Below are 17,465 nucleotides of genomic sequence, written 5' to 3'. Positions count from 1 at the left end.
TATGTCCACACTACAAACAAAAGACTCATGGCAGTGAATTTTAGAGCCTGGGTTAACTGACTTGGGAGTGCGGGGCTAGCACTATAAGACAAAAATAGCAGTATAGACATTGGGGCTTAGGTGGGAGCCTGGCTTTCTAAAAAGCTAGGGCAGCGGGTCTCAGAGCCTAGACTGTCCTGAATGTCTACATTGCTATTTTTAGCCCTGTAGCAGCCCATCAGTGGACCAGGCTCTGAGACTTGCTATCTCAGGTCTTTTTTGCAGTGTAGAGGTACCCAAAGTTATTCATATGGGTAAATATTTACAGGGTTGGGGACTTTGCTTACTCATTTTTGACACAGCAACAGTGCATTTTTTTTTTAAACAAGAACAGCATTTTAATAAATATAATTGTAAAACTTTAAAATTGGCGGTACTCCAAATTACATTTAACTCGTTTTTGCTTTGACAGTGTTCTTTAACCTTTTTCTCCTCATACAAGCTTATAAAAATGAACAGTAATAGTGTTTTTAGATTTTTTTTTTCTTTTGTTCTTATATGGGACACCACCACCTGAAGCTATGCCAGTTCTTTACAGGAGGATACAGAACACATACCATGTGTATTAAAAATCCTCAAGGAAAGTAACTATACTATTACGTGTGCAAGAAGCCACTTCCAATATGTAAAGGTCGGGGTTCGGTTTCAGTCCTATTTACAAGACACCAGATCACACCAATCCCATTATACAAGTGAACTGATCGATTTGTTTTCCACTAGGGCTCGCTTGGAATTATCCCGGGCCACCCCCGTCCTCCCGAGATCCGCTACTCAATCCGATTTTATTTCCACATGCAAAAAAATACAGGACCCCCCCCCCCCAAATAATAAAACACAAAACCAAAACCGCTTTAATCCCCCCCCAAAAGCGGCGGCGGCAGTTTCCAGGATGCGTTGAAAATATATGTTGGGGGACGGGGGAGCCAGGCCACCCCGTGGGTCAGTGTCACCGACTGGAGCGGGGGTACCTAGGCCCCGCCAGGCAGGGGGCCCCGGCCACCAGCAGCTCCCTTCTCCCCGGACCGCGCTGAGCGGCTCTGAGCCCAGAGCGGAATTTTACGGCCGAGCTGGAGCGGAGGAGGAGCCGCCGCCGCCGCCCTCCTGTTCGTCCTCCCCGGCAACGGCGCCGCCGAGTCCCGGGCCCGCTCCGCTGCCCGCGGCCCCGGGCGCTTGGCCTGAGGAGCGGCGCAGGCAGCGGCGGCGGCGTCTCCCTTCCGCATTTTCCTGGGTCTCTCTCGGGCAGTGACGTGACGTGCTGACGGCGGGCCCGGCCCGGGGAGCTTGGCCGCTTCCACTCAGCTCCGAGCTCGGCCCCTCCCTCCCCTCCCGCCCGCCCCGCCGCAGCCACCGCCGCCGAGCTCGGCCCAGTCGCGCTGCGAGAGGCCGCCCCGAGCCGAGCGCCGCCGCCCGCCACCCCGCACGGTAAGCAGCGCGGGCCGGGCCTTCTCCTCCCCGTGCCCGCAGCAGGCCGCGGCGCGGCGCCGCAGTGCAGGCCCGGAGGAGGCCGCAGCTAGGCCGCGCCAGGGCTCCGGCAGGAGCGGGCCGCAGGGCCGCGAGCCGGGCTCTCGCAGCGCGACTGGATGCGGTGCAGCCGGGGCCGCGCCGTGTGGGGAGCGGGGTCTGGGCCGGGCCGGGCCGGGGGGCGGCGGGGCTAGGCCCCGAGCTCGGCCGAGAGGGACTCGCGGAGCCTGTGGAGGAGGAGACAAGATGGCGGCGGGGCACAGAGGCTGCGAGAGGCGGGGGCAGGGCGCCGTCCGCCATCTTGAATTAATCGCTCGTCCCAGCAGCCAGGCTTCCCCTCGCGCGGGCCGGGCCAGCGAGGGCGGCCCCAGCCCCGCTCCTCGGCCGCTGCCTCCCCCCCTCCCCGGGGCTGCGTGACAGGGGCTGGCGCTGTCCGCCCCCGGCGGCTTCCCGGGCCCCTGCAGCGCCAGGGCCGCCAGCAATGCGCCCCGCACTGCGGAGAGAGGAGGGCGCCCGCCCGCCCTACCGCCACCACCCTCGGGAGGGGGCAGGGCAGGGCGCGCCGCGCTGCAGCCCGACACACACCCCTCCCCCCTGGCGGTGCCTTGAGCGCGGCAACGCTGAGTTGTTGTGAGCCCCGAGCGGGGTCCCCTCGACGCCGCTCCCTGCCCTGCCAGGGGGCTCTGCGGGCGAAAGGGAGCCCGGGAAAGGGTCCCCTCGCTGGGAAGAATGGCTGCCCGCCTATGGGGGGCAGTGAGTTCTCCCCCAACCCCGGCTGGAGAGCCCCCTTCACTGAAGAGTTTCAGAAAGATACTTGGGGCTAAATATTTCCCCGATTTAGGTTTTATTAAAATCAGCATAGACTCAGTCTGACCCAAAACATCCCCGTCACCCTCTTTTCTTAATCCAGAGGAAACATCCTTTTGCCCAGTGTCTGCAAATCCAACATCCAGCACTGAGTTAAGGCATGAGAGTGAAAATGAGTTTGGAGCCTGGCTGTAGGCCACAGGGAAACTATGCTGGTTTTACTGTCCAAACTGAGGGAGATGCAGAAAAAGAAACAAGCAGCTAATCGAATTTGGAACATTTTTCATGGTTTTAGGACTTATTTGTGAAGTTGAGACCTTGCTTTATAAAGGTGTAATTTTGAACATGATTTTTCCTTTGTGTGTGTGTGTGTGTGTGTGCTACAGTTTCAATGATCAAGTCAGGCAGGGGAACCTGGTTTCAACACAGTGATAAGTTGCTTGTAGGCTAAGGCATTGGACTGCTCAGGGCTTTAACCCAATTATGGGGACACAGTTAGATCCCGTCTACACTACTTTTAAAACTGTGATGTGACCAGATCAGGGAAAAATCTTGTAATTGGTTCTCCTGACTCAGTTATACTTCTGATGTAGATGGGGGTCTTTCACTGGGGAGGGTAGGTAGGGAATTTTGCGGATTGTTCTTCACCAGTGGAAGTGGGGTCAGGATTTTGTTGTGCTTTTTAAAAATTTGGTATGGGGATGAGGGAGATTTTGCTCTGTATATTGGTATCTTTATGGGAATGGAGGTGGGTGAATGATTTTTGTATGTTGTTCTCACCTGTAAGGATGGAGAAATGATTTTGCTGTATCTTAGGGTTTGTCTACACTTAAAACACTAGCGGCACCCCTGCCAGGGCTGGCTCCGGGCACCAGCTTGGCAAGCAGGTGCTTCAGCAGCCACTCCGGAGAGGGGCGGCAGGTTGAGCGATTTGGCGGCAATTTGGTGGACGGTCCCTCACTCCCACTGGGAGCGAAGGACCTTCCGCTGAATTGCCGTCGCAGATCGCGATCACAGCTTTTTTTTTTTTTTTTTTGCCTGCTTGGGGTGGCCAAAACCCTGGAGCCGGCCCTGACCCCTTCAGCTGCACTGCTGTAGTGCTTCAGTGTAGATACTACCTATGCTGACAAGACATAGTCTCCCATCCATGTAGATAATCCACCTGAGAGGCAGTAGCTAGGTTGATGGAAGAATTTTACATGTGAATTTAAGGTCAGCTTAACTATGCTGCTCAGGCATGTGGATTTTTCACACCCCTGAACAACGTAGTTGTGCTGACCTAATTTTGTAGTGTACACCAGGCCTTAGTCTTCCCCCTCTTGCTTCCTTTGGAAGGGAGTTGGGTAATGGAATTCGCATGTTTCAATGTCATATTACAATCTCACTCTCTCCTGCACATATTCTTTCTCCATTCATTGTTTTCTTGAATGATTGTATTTAAGGTCAGAGTTATGGGGAAAGATGTAAATAACATCTTGGGAAATGAAGCGTTTTCTTTTGTAGGGTATTTTTATTGAATTGCTAGCATTTTAATATCATTTGTATTCCAAATATATTTTTTCTTACCTGTCCTCATATCAGAAATTTGCCTTGATTTTCATTTGCCCAAATAAAGTTATATTGCTTATGTAAGCAGATATTATAAGCATCCTGTTAGAGCTGTCTTTATAGTTTAGCTTTACAGAGTAAACTGCAATATTTAAGGTCATATTTATTCTAAAGCCACATGAAACTGACTTAGTTCCTGATCCTTCAGTTGGATCTGACTGTGCAGGCGGATCAGTATACCTGCAAAGAGGCTCTTTGAAGCCATTGGGGTTCCACATGGGTGCAGAGGTGTCTGCATGGATCTAGTTGTAGGATTGGGGTCTTAGTGTATTGAGGCAAATCTTATTTATTCCAGTAGAGGCCAGTTTTTAAAAAAAAATTATAAAACTTCTATGTTGTACAAGTTACAAGTGGTAGAAAGTCTGTCCTTGATTCACCACACTAAATCTTAAAAATCCACTTGCTTGGAAAGCTTTCTCAGATGACTGAAATCAACATTTGCAGAATGTAAGCCTTTCCTTTGCAAAATTTCTGATCTCAATGGTTGAGCATGAACAGAGTTAAACAAATAAAGTACTGTCTTCCTGAATTTTCAGATGGACAGCTCTAGTACCTCTACTGTTGTTGGTGTCTTTACTAAGTTGCATCAGGGTGAGAACTGACCAGAGACTTGTCAGTTTTTATTGCTGCTACTCAGAATCTGTGGGCAGCCTTGAATAATGATGAGAATCAGGTCAGTTCACACTTCTGGAACTTAGAACAGTAGTAGAGGAAAGCAATAGAGTTATTCCTAGGGGAGAAGGACTCAAAAGGAGAAGCTGAGTAATGGAGACCTCCCTGTGCAGTAGCCAGAAATTTGTGGGAAAGATAGGATAACAGATGGGATAACACCCATCACAGGAGCAAGGAGGCCATGGCGTGGGAGTGGGGAATAGAGAGCGTGAATTCTCCTTCCAGCAGCCAGTGGGAATTGGGGCTTCAAAGTCATCAGACTCTAACTTATCAAAGGTTAATATATATGATAAGATGGAGCCATTAAGTAGGATCCAGAAATAGTACTTCTACTTGGCATTGCTTGGGGATAGAGCAGGTCACTCCATTTTTTTTTTGGTCAGTTTTTGGCTAGCAGGTTTAGTTCTTGCTACTAGGTATCTGATACATTTACAAGTCCTGTGTGTGTGCATGAATGAGGGGGATGCATAGAGGGGTATATTAGAGAGGATAAGTTAGAAAGGAGAAATAAATGACTGGGGGTGTAGTATGAGAAAATATAGGTAAGACAGCAGAGAACATAATGTAGGGAAATAGCGAGAGATACGAATAGGTGGAGAAAGAGAGAAGGAAAAGAAGCAACTATAAGAAGGCACCACAGGAAAACATACTATTATAGGAAATAAATTCTTAATAGACTTAATAGACCTGAACTTGTTCAATTACTAAAGCTGAACAGATTTGGGACTGGTGATTAATACTTGAATAAATGATTGTCTTAGAATACCTGGGGTGCTAGAGTTCTTGCTTTTCTACGATAACAAAAGTTGACAAATCTGTGATCCTTCCTAGATCCAAAGCTAAAAAAGTTTCTTCCTAATGAGTATTTGGGGTCCTAGATCTGTGGAGGGATCTGCTTGGGCAGACCCTTACATCAGTGCAGAGTGCCATTGACATAATATCTTGACATTCAAAATGGCCTGATTGATTTCAACAGAACTCCATAACAATCTGTCAGTGCAGATCCCTTTTCAAGATCGGGGAGCCTTGGACTGCAGTCCTCCACAGTTTGTCAGTGCAGATCCTTTTTCAGAATCTAGGGTCGTTCAACTGGACTTCTCCAAGTAACAAAGGAGTCCATGAAAAAAAGTATATTTTTTACATCGGACTGCAGCTGCTGTTCTCATAGTTTAATTTCTGGCTACATTCCCTCTCCCCCCCACCCCCCCAACTTGTTTACATTATTTTTCTCAACAGGAGGATTTGTTAGCTGGGAGTAGCAGAGGATTAGGTTGTGCAATGATGGGGTTGGAATATATTTGCTTCTGGCTGTGGGGGGGGGAGTGTTTGGGAATGTTTGTTTGTTTATCAAATAAAGAAACTCCCCCATGCAAAAACTTAATTAATATAAAGGAAAGATGGAGAATGAAAACAAATTGTTGAAGTTTTCAGTTAGGTTTCCATAAAAATCTTAACTCTTTATATTGGGCTCATGCATTGTAATAAGGCATTATGATGATAGTGGGGGTTCCTGCCCATAATTGGCAAAAGTATTTGGAGGGAGGAAAACCACATGCCTTCCACCTACTGATATGATTCTTCTTATTGGAAGAAATCTTCAAGGAGATTTTGTCGCCTCTTCCTGGTCTTACACATCAAATCCCCCTATTTTGGATTAAGTTCAAGGGACTAGTCCAGACTGGTTTGCTCAACCCTAATTCTAATGCATATATGCAAGGGGGCAGAATTAAGATTAGAGGGGTAAATTGTAATGAGAATTTCTTAACCTTTTAGTATTTAGATTTTTTGGGAGGTAGAGTGATTTAAGATCAGTTACTATTCATCAAATAAGTTTTGACGTTTTCTCAAACTATAGAGAGTTGATAGAATTTTAAATTTGATAATGTTTGAGACCAGATGGTATTTTTAGTCTAAAAGCAAATGGGTGATGCTTTTCCAGGGAGCCTCTGCATAATCTCACTCATGAGATTCAAAGTGCCTGTGACATGGGGGTCTGGAACCTTGTGGCAATGACCATTTGGGACCCCGAGGGAGGTATGAGATTCAAGCCCTAGCTGCCTTAGTTCCTTTCTGGCTGCCAAAGGCTGTGAACATAAGCGACCCCAGAGCAGTGTCCATTTCTGATTCTATTAGACATCTACCTTTACTCACCTTGAGTAATTTTGTAATCATTATTAATTTGAGAACTCCTCAGCCCATCATCCATCTGGGTTGTACTGTTTACCAGTCTCTCATGAGTGGAAATTTGCAGAGGTTTCTCTCTTTGGGGAATATCTGTATGTATTCACTTTCTCTGCCCATCTTCCTCAGAGTTTTCTATACCTCCTTGAAATAAGAGGTTCAGGAAAAATGAACTGAGGTGTTTAGGGGTCATCTACCCTTTGTTCAAGCCTTGAATGTTCAGTCACATGAGATGCTTTTGAGAGTCCCAAAGGGTATGGCTTTCCAGAGATTTAGGAACTGTACAGGCACCTTGAGTGAAAACCTTGGCCAATCTTGGTCAAGGGGCATTTTGCCTTTGACCTCAATGGGGCTAGGATTTCACTTTTTGAATAAGAGTTTGAGATATGCATGGGGAACTCTCAGAGAACTACAGTTACTGGGCAAGTAACCTTTCTGTTCTTTATTTTTTTCAGGCACTGTGACTGATGAGAATTAAAGGCCATGGATGAAGATGGACTTGAACTGCAGCCACATGAGACAAATGCGTTTTTTGACCCAACAGGTCTGACAGGAGATAAAGCATATGAGGCCCTTCATGTTAAACATAAAATAGATTATAACCAGTCAGTTGTCGTTACTGAATGAGGCTGGGCTGTTTTATTATTATTTTTGGACTGAATGCGGCACTTGTGATTTAATTTTTAGTTCAGAACAATGTAACTAAAATGTACTGGCTACAGGATACTCTGAAAGGAGAAGTGTTTGGGGGTTGTGGCAGAAGCTCAAAAATGGCTGACCTTATCCATAAAAAAAAATGATGGTCTCTTTTAGTTGAATGCTAGAAAACTGGTCTATGTTAATTTGTCGAAGAAATGTCAGAGGCTAATAAGAAAGTAACAGTTTTCTAGTGCTTTTTCAACTGCCCTGTCTCTCTCTAAATAGATATGGTCAAAGATACCAGAATGCTTGTGGTAGATAGATACGTTGTTTATAATCTGAAGACAAATTGTAATAATTTACAGCCAATAAATATCAGCCATGTTCCTTGAATTACTGTGGATGTTTTAAACATTGGTTTAATTATATTTTTCAGGATCAGATGCAGCACATATGGATGGAGATCAGATTGTTGTGGAAGTGCAAGAAACAGTATTTGTTTCAGATGTAGTGGACTCAGACATAACTGTGCATAACTTTGTTCCTGATGATCCAGATTCTGTAGTCATCCAAGATGTCATTGAGGATGTTGTTATTGAGGATGTTCAATGCTCAGATATCATGGAAGAGGCAGATGTGTCTGAAACTGTCATTATTCCTGAACAAGTACTGGGCACAGAGGTAGCTGATGAGGTTTCTTTAGCACACTGCACTGTTCCAGATGATGTTTTAGCTTCTGACATAACAGCAGCAGCATTGTCTATACCAGAACATGTACTGGCAAGTGAATCAATGCATGTACCTGAAGTTGGACATGTGGAACATGTGGTTCATGATAATGTTGTAGAAGCAGAAATTGTCACCGATAGTCTGGGAGAAGATGTAGTTTCTGAAGAAGTGTTGGTAGCAGACTGTGCCTCAGAAGCAGTGATCGATGCCAATGGAATCCCCGTGCAGCACCAAGATAAGGGCAACTGTGAAGATTACCTTATGATTTCCTGTAAGTTTATGGGGAAAGCAGTAAAAGATAGAGTGAATGACATTGACTGGGGTGCTGTTCAAAAATTTTTGTTCCTTTTAAATAATGCCAGAGAGAGAGTTTTCTGAAATAGTTATAAAAACAAAGTCTCATAAATATGCATGAATATTTTCAGTTATAATTGTGTTCCTGCTGAGGTGGTTTATTTATGAAGCTCATATAGATAAAGTAGTTTTTCCAGCTATCTGATTATTAAAATAAGCCTTTTAAAATAAAATACTCATGTATTAGTTTACAGAACAATATTTTATATGAATAGTTTCTGTAACAAAGATGTAAAATGCCACTTACTTAATAACAACTATAGGAAATAAACCTGGCATTGCTCCAGTATATGTTGCAAAATCACTAAGAAAGCAAAAGAATGGTTTCATGTAAGTGGAAGAGGGACAGCCACAGAACTGTTCTATTTTTCTGCAGTTTGAAAAATGTCTTGCATCTGAAATATTATCCTTAATGCTTTTGCTAAGCTCCTCTTTTAGATATATAAATACATGTAGCAATAACTTTTTTCTTTTCTACTAGAATGTTTTTTCTCTTGAATAAACTGACCATGAGAAGGCACACAATTAGCAAAAAGGACAGCCACTGTTGCACATAATTGGGAAGTTACCTTGAACTCAAGATTTTGGTTTTTGAATTTTTTTAAGCCCCTTTGTACCAGTAGAATGGTATATTAGAATTGCAGTATTGAAACGTGTGAGAGTGTGTGTGAGTGAGTGAGTGTGTGTGAGGGAGGAAAGAAGGGAGGGAGAAAAGGAGGGAAAAGGGACACCACCAAATCATAAAGTTAATCCCCCTGTGGGAAATAACCCTTTACTCAAACTAACACTGATTTGAATGGTGTAATCTGATTAACATTCTTGGCTCCTATATAATTTATGAAAGTAATGCTATTAAATGGGTTTTTGTCATAGAATCATTGAAATAAAACAGACATATTGTATCATTTAGCCCATTTACGTTGATCCTTGCAGGATTATTTGTTTTGTCTAGATTTTAATGACTCAAATAATGGAACTTAACTGACTTAATATATTGATTCTTGCTTCATTTCCAGTACAGGTTCTTTGACTAGTTGTTCTTTGAATATTTATTTTTTTAATGGAATTTTAGTTTGTTTTGGCTTAACTATAATATCATCTTCCGCACTTACGGATTTGCATAATTCTTCTCCTTGCCTCCATGATCACTTGATTTCTTAATTCCCTAACATTTGACTTCCTAGTGTCGAATATCCTTGTGTAGCTGTGTTTTAAATCAATATGGAGATCAATATGGTCCCTAGCTAAGAAACCATCCTTTTGGACTTCTTAACTGTAGAGAGTAATTGATTGACAACATGAGAGAGCCTAATCATGTTTAACCGAACCAAGGTTTTTTATTCTTAGTCAGTTACTTCTGCTTGGTAAGAAGTAGATCTAGCGTGGTTCCTCCACTGACTTGATTCTTTACTTTCATTGCTATTAAATGCTAATGTGTTTTTAAATATTTTTGTAATATATTTGGCCCTTCTAGCTCAGGTACTTAAGTAAATTTAGTATTTTATATTCATCTTTTGTTGTAAAGTGTATCTGTTGTTTTCCTTTATATTTTGAATTGAAAGTACATTCTAGAATTTGAGTTAAATTAAAGTTTCCTCCATTACCTTCTACTGTGTTTAAAGCCTGCCTAACAAGTTATACTGGTTTTGAAGTCAGGAGATTAGTACTCCCTCTTGTTGAGTGGAGATTGTCTAATCTGAATAGTCACTTCATTATAGAAAAAAAATCAAATGATTTTTAAATTCAAAGCTCTCCTCTTTACATCTGCAGTGTATGTCTGTCTTGGTCTTCAGGCTCAATCTTCTTCAGTTGAACTTGGAACCAGATGGCTCTCAGAGAAGATCACCAACATCAGTCTCACCTTTGATTCCCTCCCCCCTTCCCCAAATCTCTGAAATCATCCTTGATTCTATCACAACTTTTTTCAATTATGTTTATCTAAATTAATCATTTTGGGCAAATGGGTGAGTAGAATTTTGCGAGGTTGACTTAATCTAAGGTACCTGCATCATAGTATCTAAATGTTGCCGGTTTCCATGTATACTACAATACATCGACATTTTCCTGTTTTCTTAGGAATACTTTTGCCCTTTGTATTATGCTCTGTCACTTGAGAGGCAGAATATTACTGTGATCACTTTATATGGGTCACAAGTTATCTGTCCCATATTCTTCAATGGAATTCCTAGGTAAGATCACTTGCCACCTTCTTTCTGTCCGTTGGTTCCCTTTCATTGTTTTTCCTTTGCTGGATAGGCTACTCTTTGTACCTGGCTTCTTCTCAATCTGATCATCATCTCATTATTCAAGATTGGTTTAGCTGTTGCTCAGGCGAGAATGGTTGAATGAGTGTCTAACAATTGAATGGCTCCACACATGCTTTTCTTATTCCTTCTTCCTATTTATGGATTGAACCTGCATTTTTCTTTCTGATGGTACCTGTCTTAGTGATCTCCTTTCTGTGAGACTTTCCTTCAGCAAATTTATCTACTGTTTGAATCATCCCATTACAAATTAAATCTCTCATGTATATGAGACTGCCTTGATTTCCTTGGTATGCATTCCATTTCCAAGATAATGCTTCTTACCACTAGTGATACCCTCTTTTTGTGTAGATACTCTGTCTTTGATTGCCCTCAGAAACTCAGTTGTTTGATCTGAACTGGGTCCTGGCTATTTATACCTAACTCAACTCTGCCTTTGGATCCCTAAGCAGAGAATGAAAACCACTATTAGCTGTTAAGCAGCATGGGAAAGGATTCCAAGGGTTTTGATAAACCACACTTTTCCTTTTATCCATGCCAGAAAAAGTCATTTAAGGAGGACTCTTGATAGATCTTGGCCAAAAGGGGACAGATTATGGACAGACACACATCAACCCGACTCCTCTAGCCATAGACCAAAATTATGATTTGCAAAACCATTTCTCCCTACATGGAAATATAGCATTTTAGTAAAATGGTAAAAAAATGGCCATAGACAGAAAGATGCTGAGTTTATCAGGGAGGATAGTACCTTAGAGCTGGACATCCAACTGACATTAAGGTTTCTACATTTCTGATTTTACTCAGTTCGTCAAAGCAGGAGACATGCAATTAGCTTTTGTGGCTGAACAGGGGCAGTAGAAACAGCTCCATCAGAAGAGAAGTTGTGCTGGATGTTTTAAGTATATTTTGTGCAATAAGAATGGTAAAATATAAATAATCAATATAGGAAATCTGAAGAGATGAAGGCTAACCTAGGAAACTTTGTATTGGTCTAGTATTCCGGAAATCTAGGAAATTATATGATGTTAACAGATACAGCAGGCACATTACATTCACATCCTAATCAGGCCTAGAGTAAGAAATATTTGATTCATGTACCAGAACCAACATTTTCAGTACAGGACTTTTTCAGAACCAAGGGTATTCACAAAAATGGTAACAGTGATTGTATAATTACTTAGGTTTAGAAGGGGCACATTCTTCCCCATCCGCCTGGATGATATTTTTATAAGGTCAAGAGCAATGGACCTAGTCAACAGAACCATAATCCATATGACTTCAATATTGAAGAATCATGGTTTTGTAGCAGATATAAAAAATGTTTTTGTTTTACAGGCTGTCTTCATCAACACCCTGGGAGTACAGAGCTATTTTTTCTTGAGGAAGTTCTTAAAGGTGGAAGACATTATAGTTTTTTCCCTCAAAAAAGTAACATTTGCTGTCAGACCCTATTTAACTGTTATAATGGTACTGTGCATAACTGTCCTGGCCAAGAATGTTTGAGATCACTGCATGTTGATCATAAGGTGGAAGACATTAGGGTACGTTGGTAAGAGTAATATTCAAGAGCTTAGTTTTTACTGTGCTGGGTAGACAGGAGCCAAATTATGGGAATTGGAGCTACTTTGCTGTAAAGCCCACCAAGACCGACTAATGACAGATATCGGTCTTGAGTCCTGGGAAATTTATCTATGATAGATTTCTGTTTCTTGGGATTGTAGGAAGTTCGCAGTGTCATCTTACCATTAAAGAAATGTCAGGATGGCCTGGCATTGTGTTGGATACCATCATAACAGTGTTCTGTGTGGAAAAGAAAGTGGGCACAAGATATACTAGACTACATCAGGAAGTAAAATTGCCATTTCAGTGTACAGAAAGTCTAGCTTTTCAGTTGCAATACAAATAAACAGTGTAAATGTACAGATTGAGCGAAAGGTCAGTTTGGGAAATACAGCCTGTTTAGGAACCTACTTGAGTATAAACATTATGGAAGAATGCAACAACCTTTTGCGTTAAGGAAATACTAAACTAAGCAAGTTGTTCTAGAAGCTGGCAAACAACTTATCCTAAGTATTTTGTCTGTTACCTGTGATAGTGGGAATCTTTGGCAATGTAAGGACAGAACTCATGTTGTTCTTATTGTTCCAGACTGGCTCCAGAGACTTGGGGCCAGATTCTTAGTGAAATTGATGTAAATGTGGAGTTATTTTTTTGGATTCAAGGACTGTATTGATGTGGTATTTATTGATTAGTATGTAGATGTAAAAGGATGGCACCTGAATTGTGCCCAATTTGTATATTTTTGGAGTAGAGAAATGTAAGAAGGTTATACCATTTGGTCTTTCCAGGGTCACATTTTGACATAGTTTGTAGTGCAATTTGTTCATATATAAGAAGTTTTCATTTTAGATTTAATGTTTGGTGGGAGGCAAATGCTGTAGTAGTATGATGATGATGTGCGATCACTTGTTACCAAGTCTGATCATCTTCCATGGGAGTTATGGGTCTTCCAGTGGCTAATAAGACCAATCCTTGAACCACATGTTCTATTTGAATGAGGACAGATTTTTTCAGACTCAGCAGGAGGCTGTTGACCATGACTGGAGACTAGTCTCTCCTTCCTCCTGCCCTCTTCGGCTTGTCGGCGAGCAAGTTCAAAATGCAGGGGACCATCACGTAGGACTTCACTCCATTTTAAACTATCCTGGGCAAGTGTCTCCCAAGTATCAATGTCAATATTACATTTTTTTAGGTTGTCCTTCAGCAAGTCCTTATAACGCTTCCGTTGTCCACTCACATTACGGTAGTAGTATAGTAGACAATTAACAGATTAATTCAATGTTATTAATATATAAGCTATATTTTGTTTTTCCTTGTACTGCTCTTAGTCATTCCTTTATTATCTCTTGGTCTTACTGTTATTCCTCCATATGGAGACTATCTAGATATGCTTTAGATTAGGGGTTCTCAAAATTTTTCATGTTGTGGACTACATTAACAGATTCTTTGATGGACCACTTCTACCTTTGCACACAATTGTGCAGTCCACCTTCCTCTTCCATTTGTGATCACGTAAAATCACTGTAGCAACTATAGCAATTGCATACATAGAAAAGTAACATTAGGAAAGTGTATTTTTTGCCATTTTTTAGAGTAAATTTAGCAACTGGAAATGAGAAAAGAGCCAGTGTCATGTGATCATGAGCTCTCTGAAGACCACCAGCAAGTGAACATGCATTCTTTGAGAAATTAATTTAACAGATAGGAACACATTTTCCTTTTTTACTTCCAGGAGGGAGAATATAAGAAAATGGCAGCATCCTGTGTTTGGCGCATTCATGGGTAAGACAGGTGTGGGGTAGTACCCATGGATAGGTCATATATTTGAATTAAAAATTCAAGCATCTAAGAGGCTTCACATTTTAAACATTGACCAGGTTGATGTTTGTAAACCACATTTTCTCTAACTGAGGTTGAAAAGCAGAAAAATGTGTGGAAAGTTTTCATTTAAAAAAAAAATCACTATGTAACCAAAATAACATTTTTAGACTGCACCCTAAAATAAGTACACCTCTACCCCGATATAATGCGACCCGATATAACAACGAATTCTGATATAACGCGGTAAAGTAGCGCTCCAGGGGGGCGGGGCTGCGCACTCCGGCGGTTCAAAGCAAGTTTGATATAACGCAGTTTCACCTATAATGCGGTAAGATTTTTTGGCTCCTGACGACAGCATTCTATCGAGGTAGAGGTGTAATTACAACGATGATACCAAAGCCCAAATAAACCAGTATAGATAGATGCTTCAGTGTGGCAGGCACACTACATGTCTTGATCACTAATCAACCACCCAGCTGCACTGTGGATAGCAGACAATGGCCAGCAGCTGCAGCCAAACTATACTTCAGTGGAAACATGCTTTATATATAGAGCCAATTGGAGAGGGAAATGGTATTATTCCTGCTGGGATATATTTTGTTTCCCCCTTGTTTCCATCTCACCTTCTGATTTCCTTTTCCTTCTTTCCTTGTTATCTCTGATCTTGTCTTCTCTTTTACTCTTTTCTCATCCTTTCTTCCCCACTTTTCTCCTGTTGAACTTACTGCACTATTTATCATATTTTCTACTCTTTCTCTAATTTGCCAAGCACTGCTAGCATGTTAATGCTGCAAACTCTCCCAGAAATATGTGTGGGAATTTTTCCTCCAAGGGGAAAATGTGGTCCTATATTTCTACACATACTCACATTTTAAAAGTTTGGCATGTTTTTGTTTTGTTTCTTAAATAGGATTATTAAAGGATACTTTTATTAAATAGGAGTCATATCTGAGGTTTATATATAATGTGAAGGGGAGTCAGGAAACGAACTAATTATAATTTTGTACATTGAAATATGCACCAATTGCCTTAAAATTGCATCTTTCACAAAGATTACTCTCTAGCGTAGGAAGACCTTATCCATTATCTGGAGAAGGAACTGAATTTCTGATTCATAAGCCAGAAACCTTCTATACATTTTTTTTTTAAATAAACACCACCAGACTCTACAATTAGAAGTTAATTGTTTTAAAAAAGAAAACCAAAAACAATCCCTGCTTAACATAGTATTGTGGACTCTAGAACCTTCAGTTACTTTTTTCCTTGTTAAGGACTTGTTCCTGCATCCATTTAAGTCAGTGACAAATTTCCCATTGACTTCAGTGGTGCAGTATCAAGCCTTATTGATGAGAAAGCACTATCTAGATGGACAGTGCTGATAGTCAATCCAGAAGGGAGTAATTAAATCCTACAGAAGGAACAAAACAAAAAGTATACTTGAGGAATGATGATAATACGTTTCCCCTCCATGCCAGAATTTTATTTATAGTTGGGGTCTCGTGTATTCCAAGGAATTTTTTATACAAGTACATCCAGGTAGCTGAGAACACCTCCTGTAAGGTTGCATTTTCAAAGTGATCTGTAATAACATATCACCATAATGTCTTGCCTTTTTTCTCCGTTTAAAAGGTTCTGAGTTTCATTACAGCTATGTTAACAAGGACATTCTCTTGATCTAGGATCTTGTTCCTAAAGGCATTTCAGATAGTACTCTTGGTTTTCTGGGACTTTGGAAGCAATGTATTATGCAGTGTTCATTCATCATTCACTTGAAAAAATAGTGTTTGGTGCATTCCTGTTGCCATTTCTAGTGATGGGACTAGTAGATTAAAGAACATTTTTAATATTTTGTGATGTAATATAATGCATAATATTCTCTGCAAATAGTGATAGCTACTAATTTACATTCCTTGTTGAGAAATGTTATGCATGTGTAAATGTATGTATAGTACGGATGAGAGACAGAATACGTCGATTGTATGTGGTATAAAGGTTTTATGTCGACATAATTGCACAATAATAATAACAATACCTAGTCTTGTATAGCGCTTTGCATCAGTAGATCTCAAGGCACTTTACAAAGGAGGTCAGCATGATGCTCGGGCTGGCTGCGTTGTTCATGAGTGGCAAAACCATGATTGACTAATGCAGATCATTCCAGATGAGCCAATAAGATTTTTATACCATGACATCACGTAGTCTGTATATGCCACATGTTACAGAAAGCTATTAGAAAATTTTTAGCGTTTTAAAAGATTTTATTGGTACTGTTTTGCATTTCTTTTCCTCTAAAATTTGTGCCTTTTGTTACCATGATTCCAAACTATACATGACTTTGAAGGAGCCATAGAAACCTCAAAAAGAGACTTAAAGTATTTATTGTACATAATGCCATATATTTTAAGTCCAGTTCTTTGGACTCTGCCAGTGCTAGAAGAAATGCTGGATCCTGTTGGAAATGGGAAATCCCTGTAGGGTTGTGAGATAATGGACTTTGTGAGCCTGTGGAAATTAATATTTTGGGATAAAAGGCCACATTTGGGCAAAGAAATATTTTCTTATGGTATGTGTTTTAAAAAGATGTCAGATTTCTGAAGCTGCTTATGAGGTTGCCGTGTTAGAAGCACTACTGGTACTAGTGGCTTAGTGGGCAGAGAGCAGGTGAGCCAGTTAAAAACTGCGTGGAAAATAAATTTATCACATGAATGTGGGTATATGTGTGTGAACTATATTTTCATTCTGCTGCTTGGAGGAAGTCCATTGAGGAGCAGAAATGGAACAGGCACAGTCTTCTTTTAAGAGATTGTTTTGCAATGAATTAGGACTGTAATACTCCATACAATTTAAATTTCTCTCTGTAGGGAAGTTGACAGGAATTAATGGAATTAGAATTTGTCAGTGTTAGAGTGGCAATTCATTAGTTTGAAACTGAACTTGGTCCCTTTTTTATGAGCAGGCAGGGTCTGGGATTGCTTAAAATGCTGCTTCTTGGTTAGTGGGAAAAGACAGACCTAGTGTTTTAATGTAGTTAATCCCCTTTCTAGCCAAATAAAGGAGCAGTATTAATAGGCTTAGAAGGGAGCTAGGTCCAGTTCTCAACTGAAGGGACATCTGTAATATGTGGCCTTATGGGAGAGGTGAGAGGAGTAAAGGACAGCTCGTGACAGGAAGGGAGTTAATAGCTTGTTGGATGTGGTATGTGGAGGGGAGAAAGTTGTTAAAAATTGAAGAAGTGTATGAGGCCTGGGCTGTAGAATAAGTACTAGTATGTGTTTTTTCCCCCTCTTATGCAGTTTGCTATTTTGGGATATTTCCTGATGGTTGTCA

General features: G+C 41.3%; 1 protein-coding gene across 3 annotated transcripts in view; it reads left to right on the top strand.

Moving 5' to 3' along the window:
• The first annotated feature begins 1,349 nt into the window (after positions 1–1,349).
• ZFX (zinc finger protein X-linked) overlaps positions 1,350–17,465 on the top strand; it is a 28,052-nt gene continuing 11,936 nt past the window's right edge. The window contains exons 1-3 of one of the 3 annotated variants that reach the window (XM_034755049.1): positions 1,350–1,461; positions 7,224–7,312; positions 7,844–8,407. In XM_034755049.1, coding sequence (XP_034610940.1) covers positions 7,252–7,312; positions 7,844–8,407 — 625 coding nt within the window. In that variant the 5' untranslated portion in view covers positions 1,350–1,461; positions 7,224–7,251. Of the gene's footprint in view, positions 1,462–2,090; positions 2,639–7,223; positions 7,313–7,843; positions 8,408–17,465 lie in introns of those variants that run through there. The other 2 variants (XM_034755029.1, XM_034755038.1) reach the window with 2 other exon arrangements.

Source organism: Trachemys scripta, chromosome 1 (assembly GCF_013100865.1).
Source record: "Trachemys scripta elegans isolate TJP31775 chromosome 1, CAS_Tse_1.0, whole genome shotgun sequence".
NCBI lineage: Eukaryota > Metazoa > Chordata > Testudines > Emydidae > Trachemys > Trachemys scripta.
This window is presented reverse-complemented; position numbering and strand designations above follow the sequence as displayed.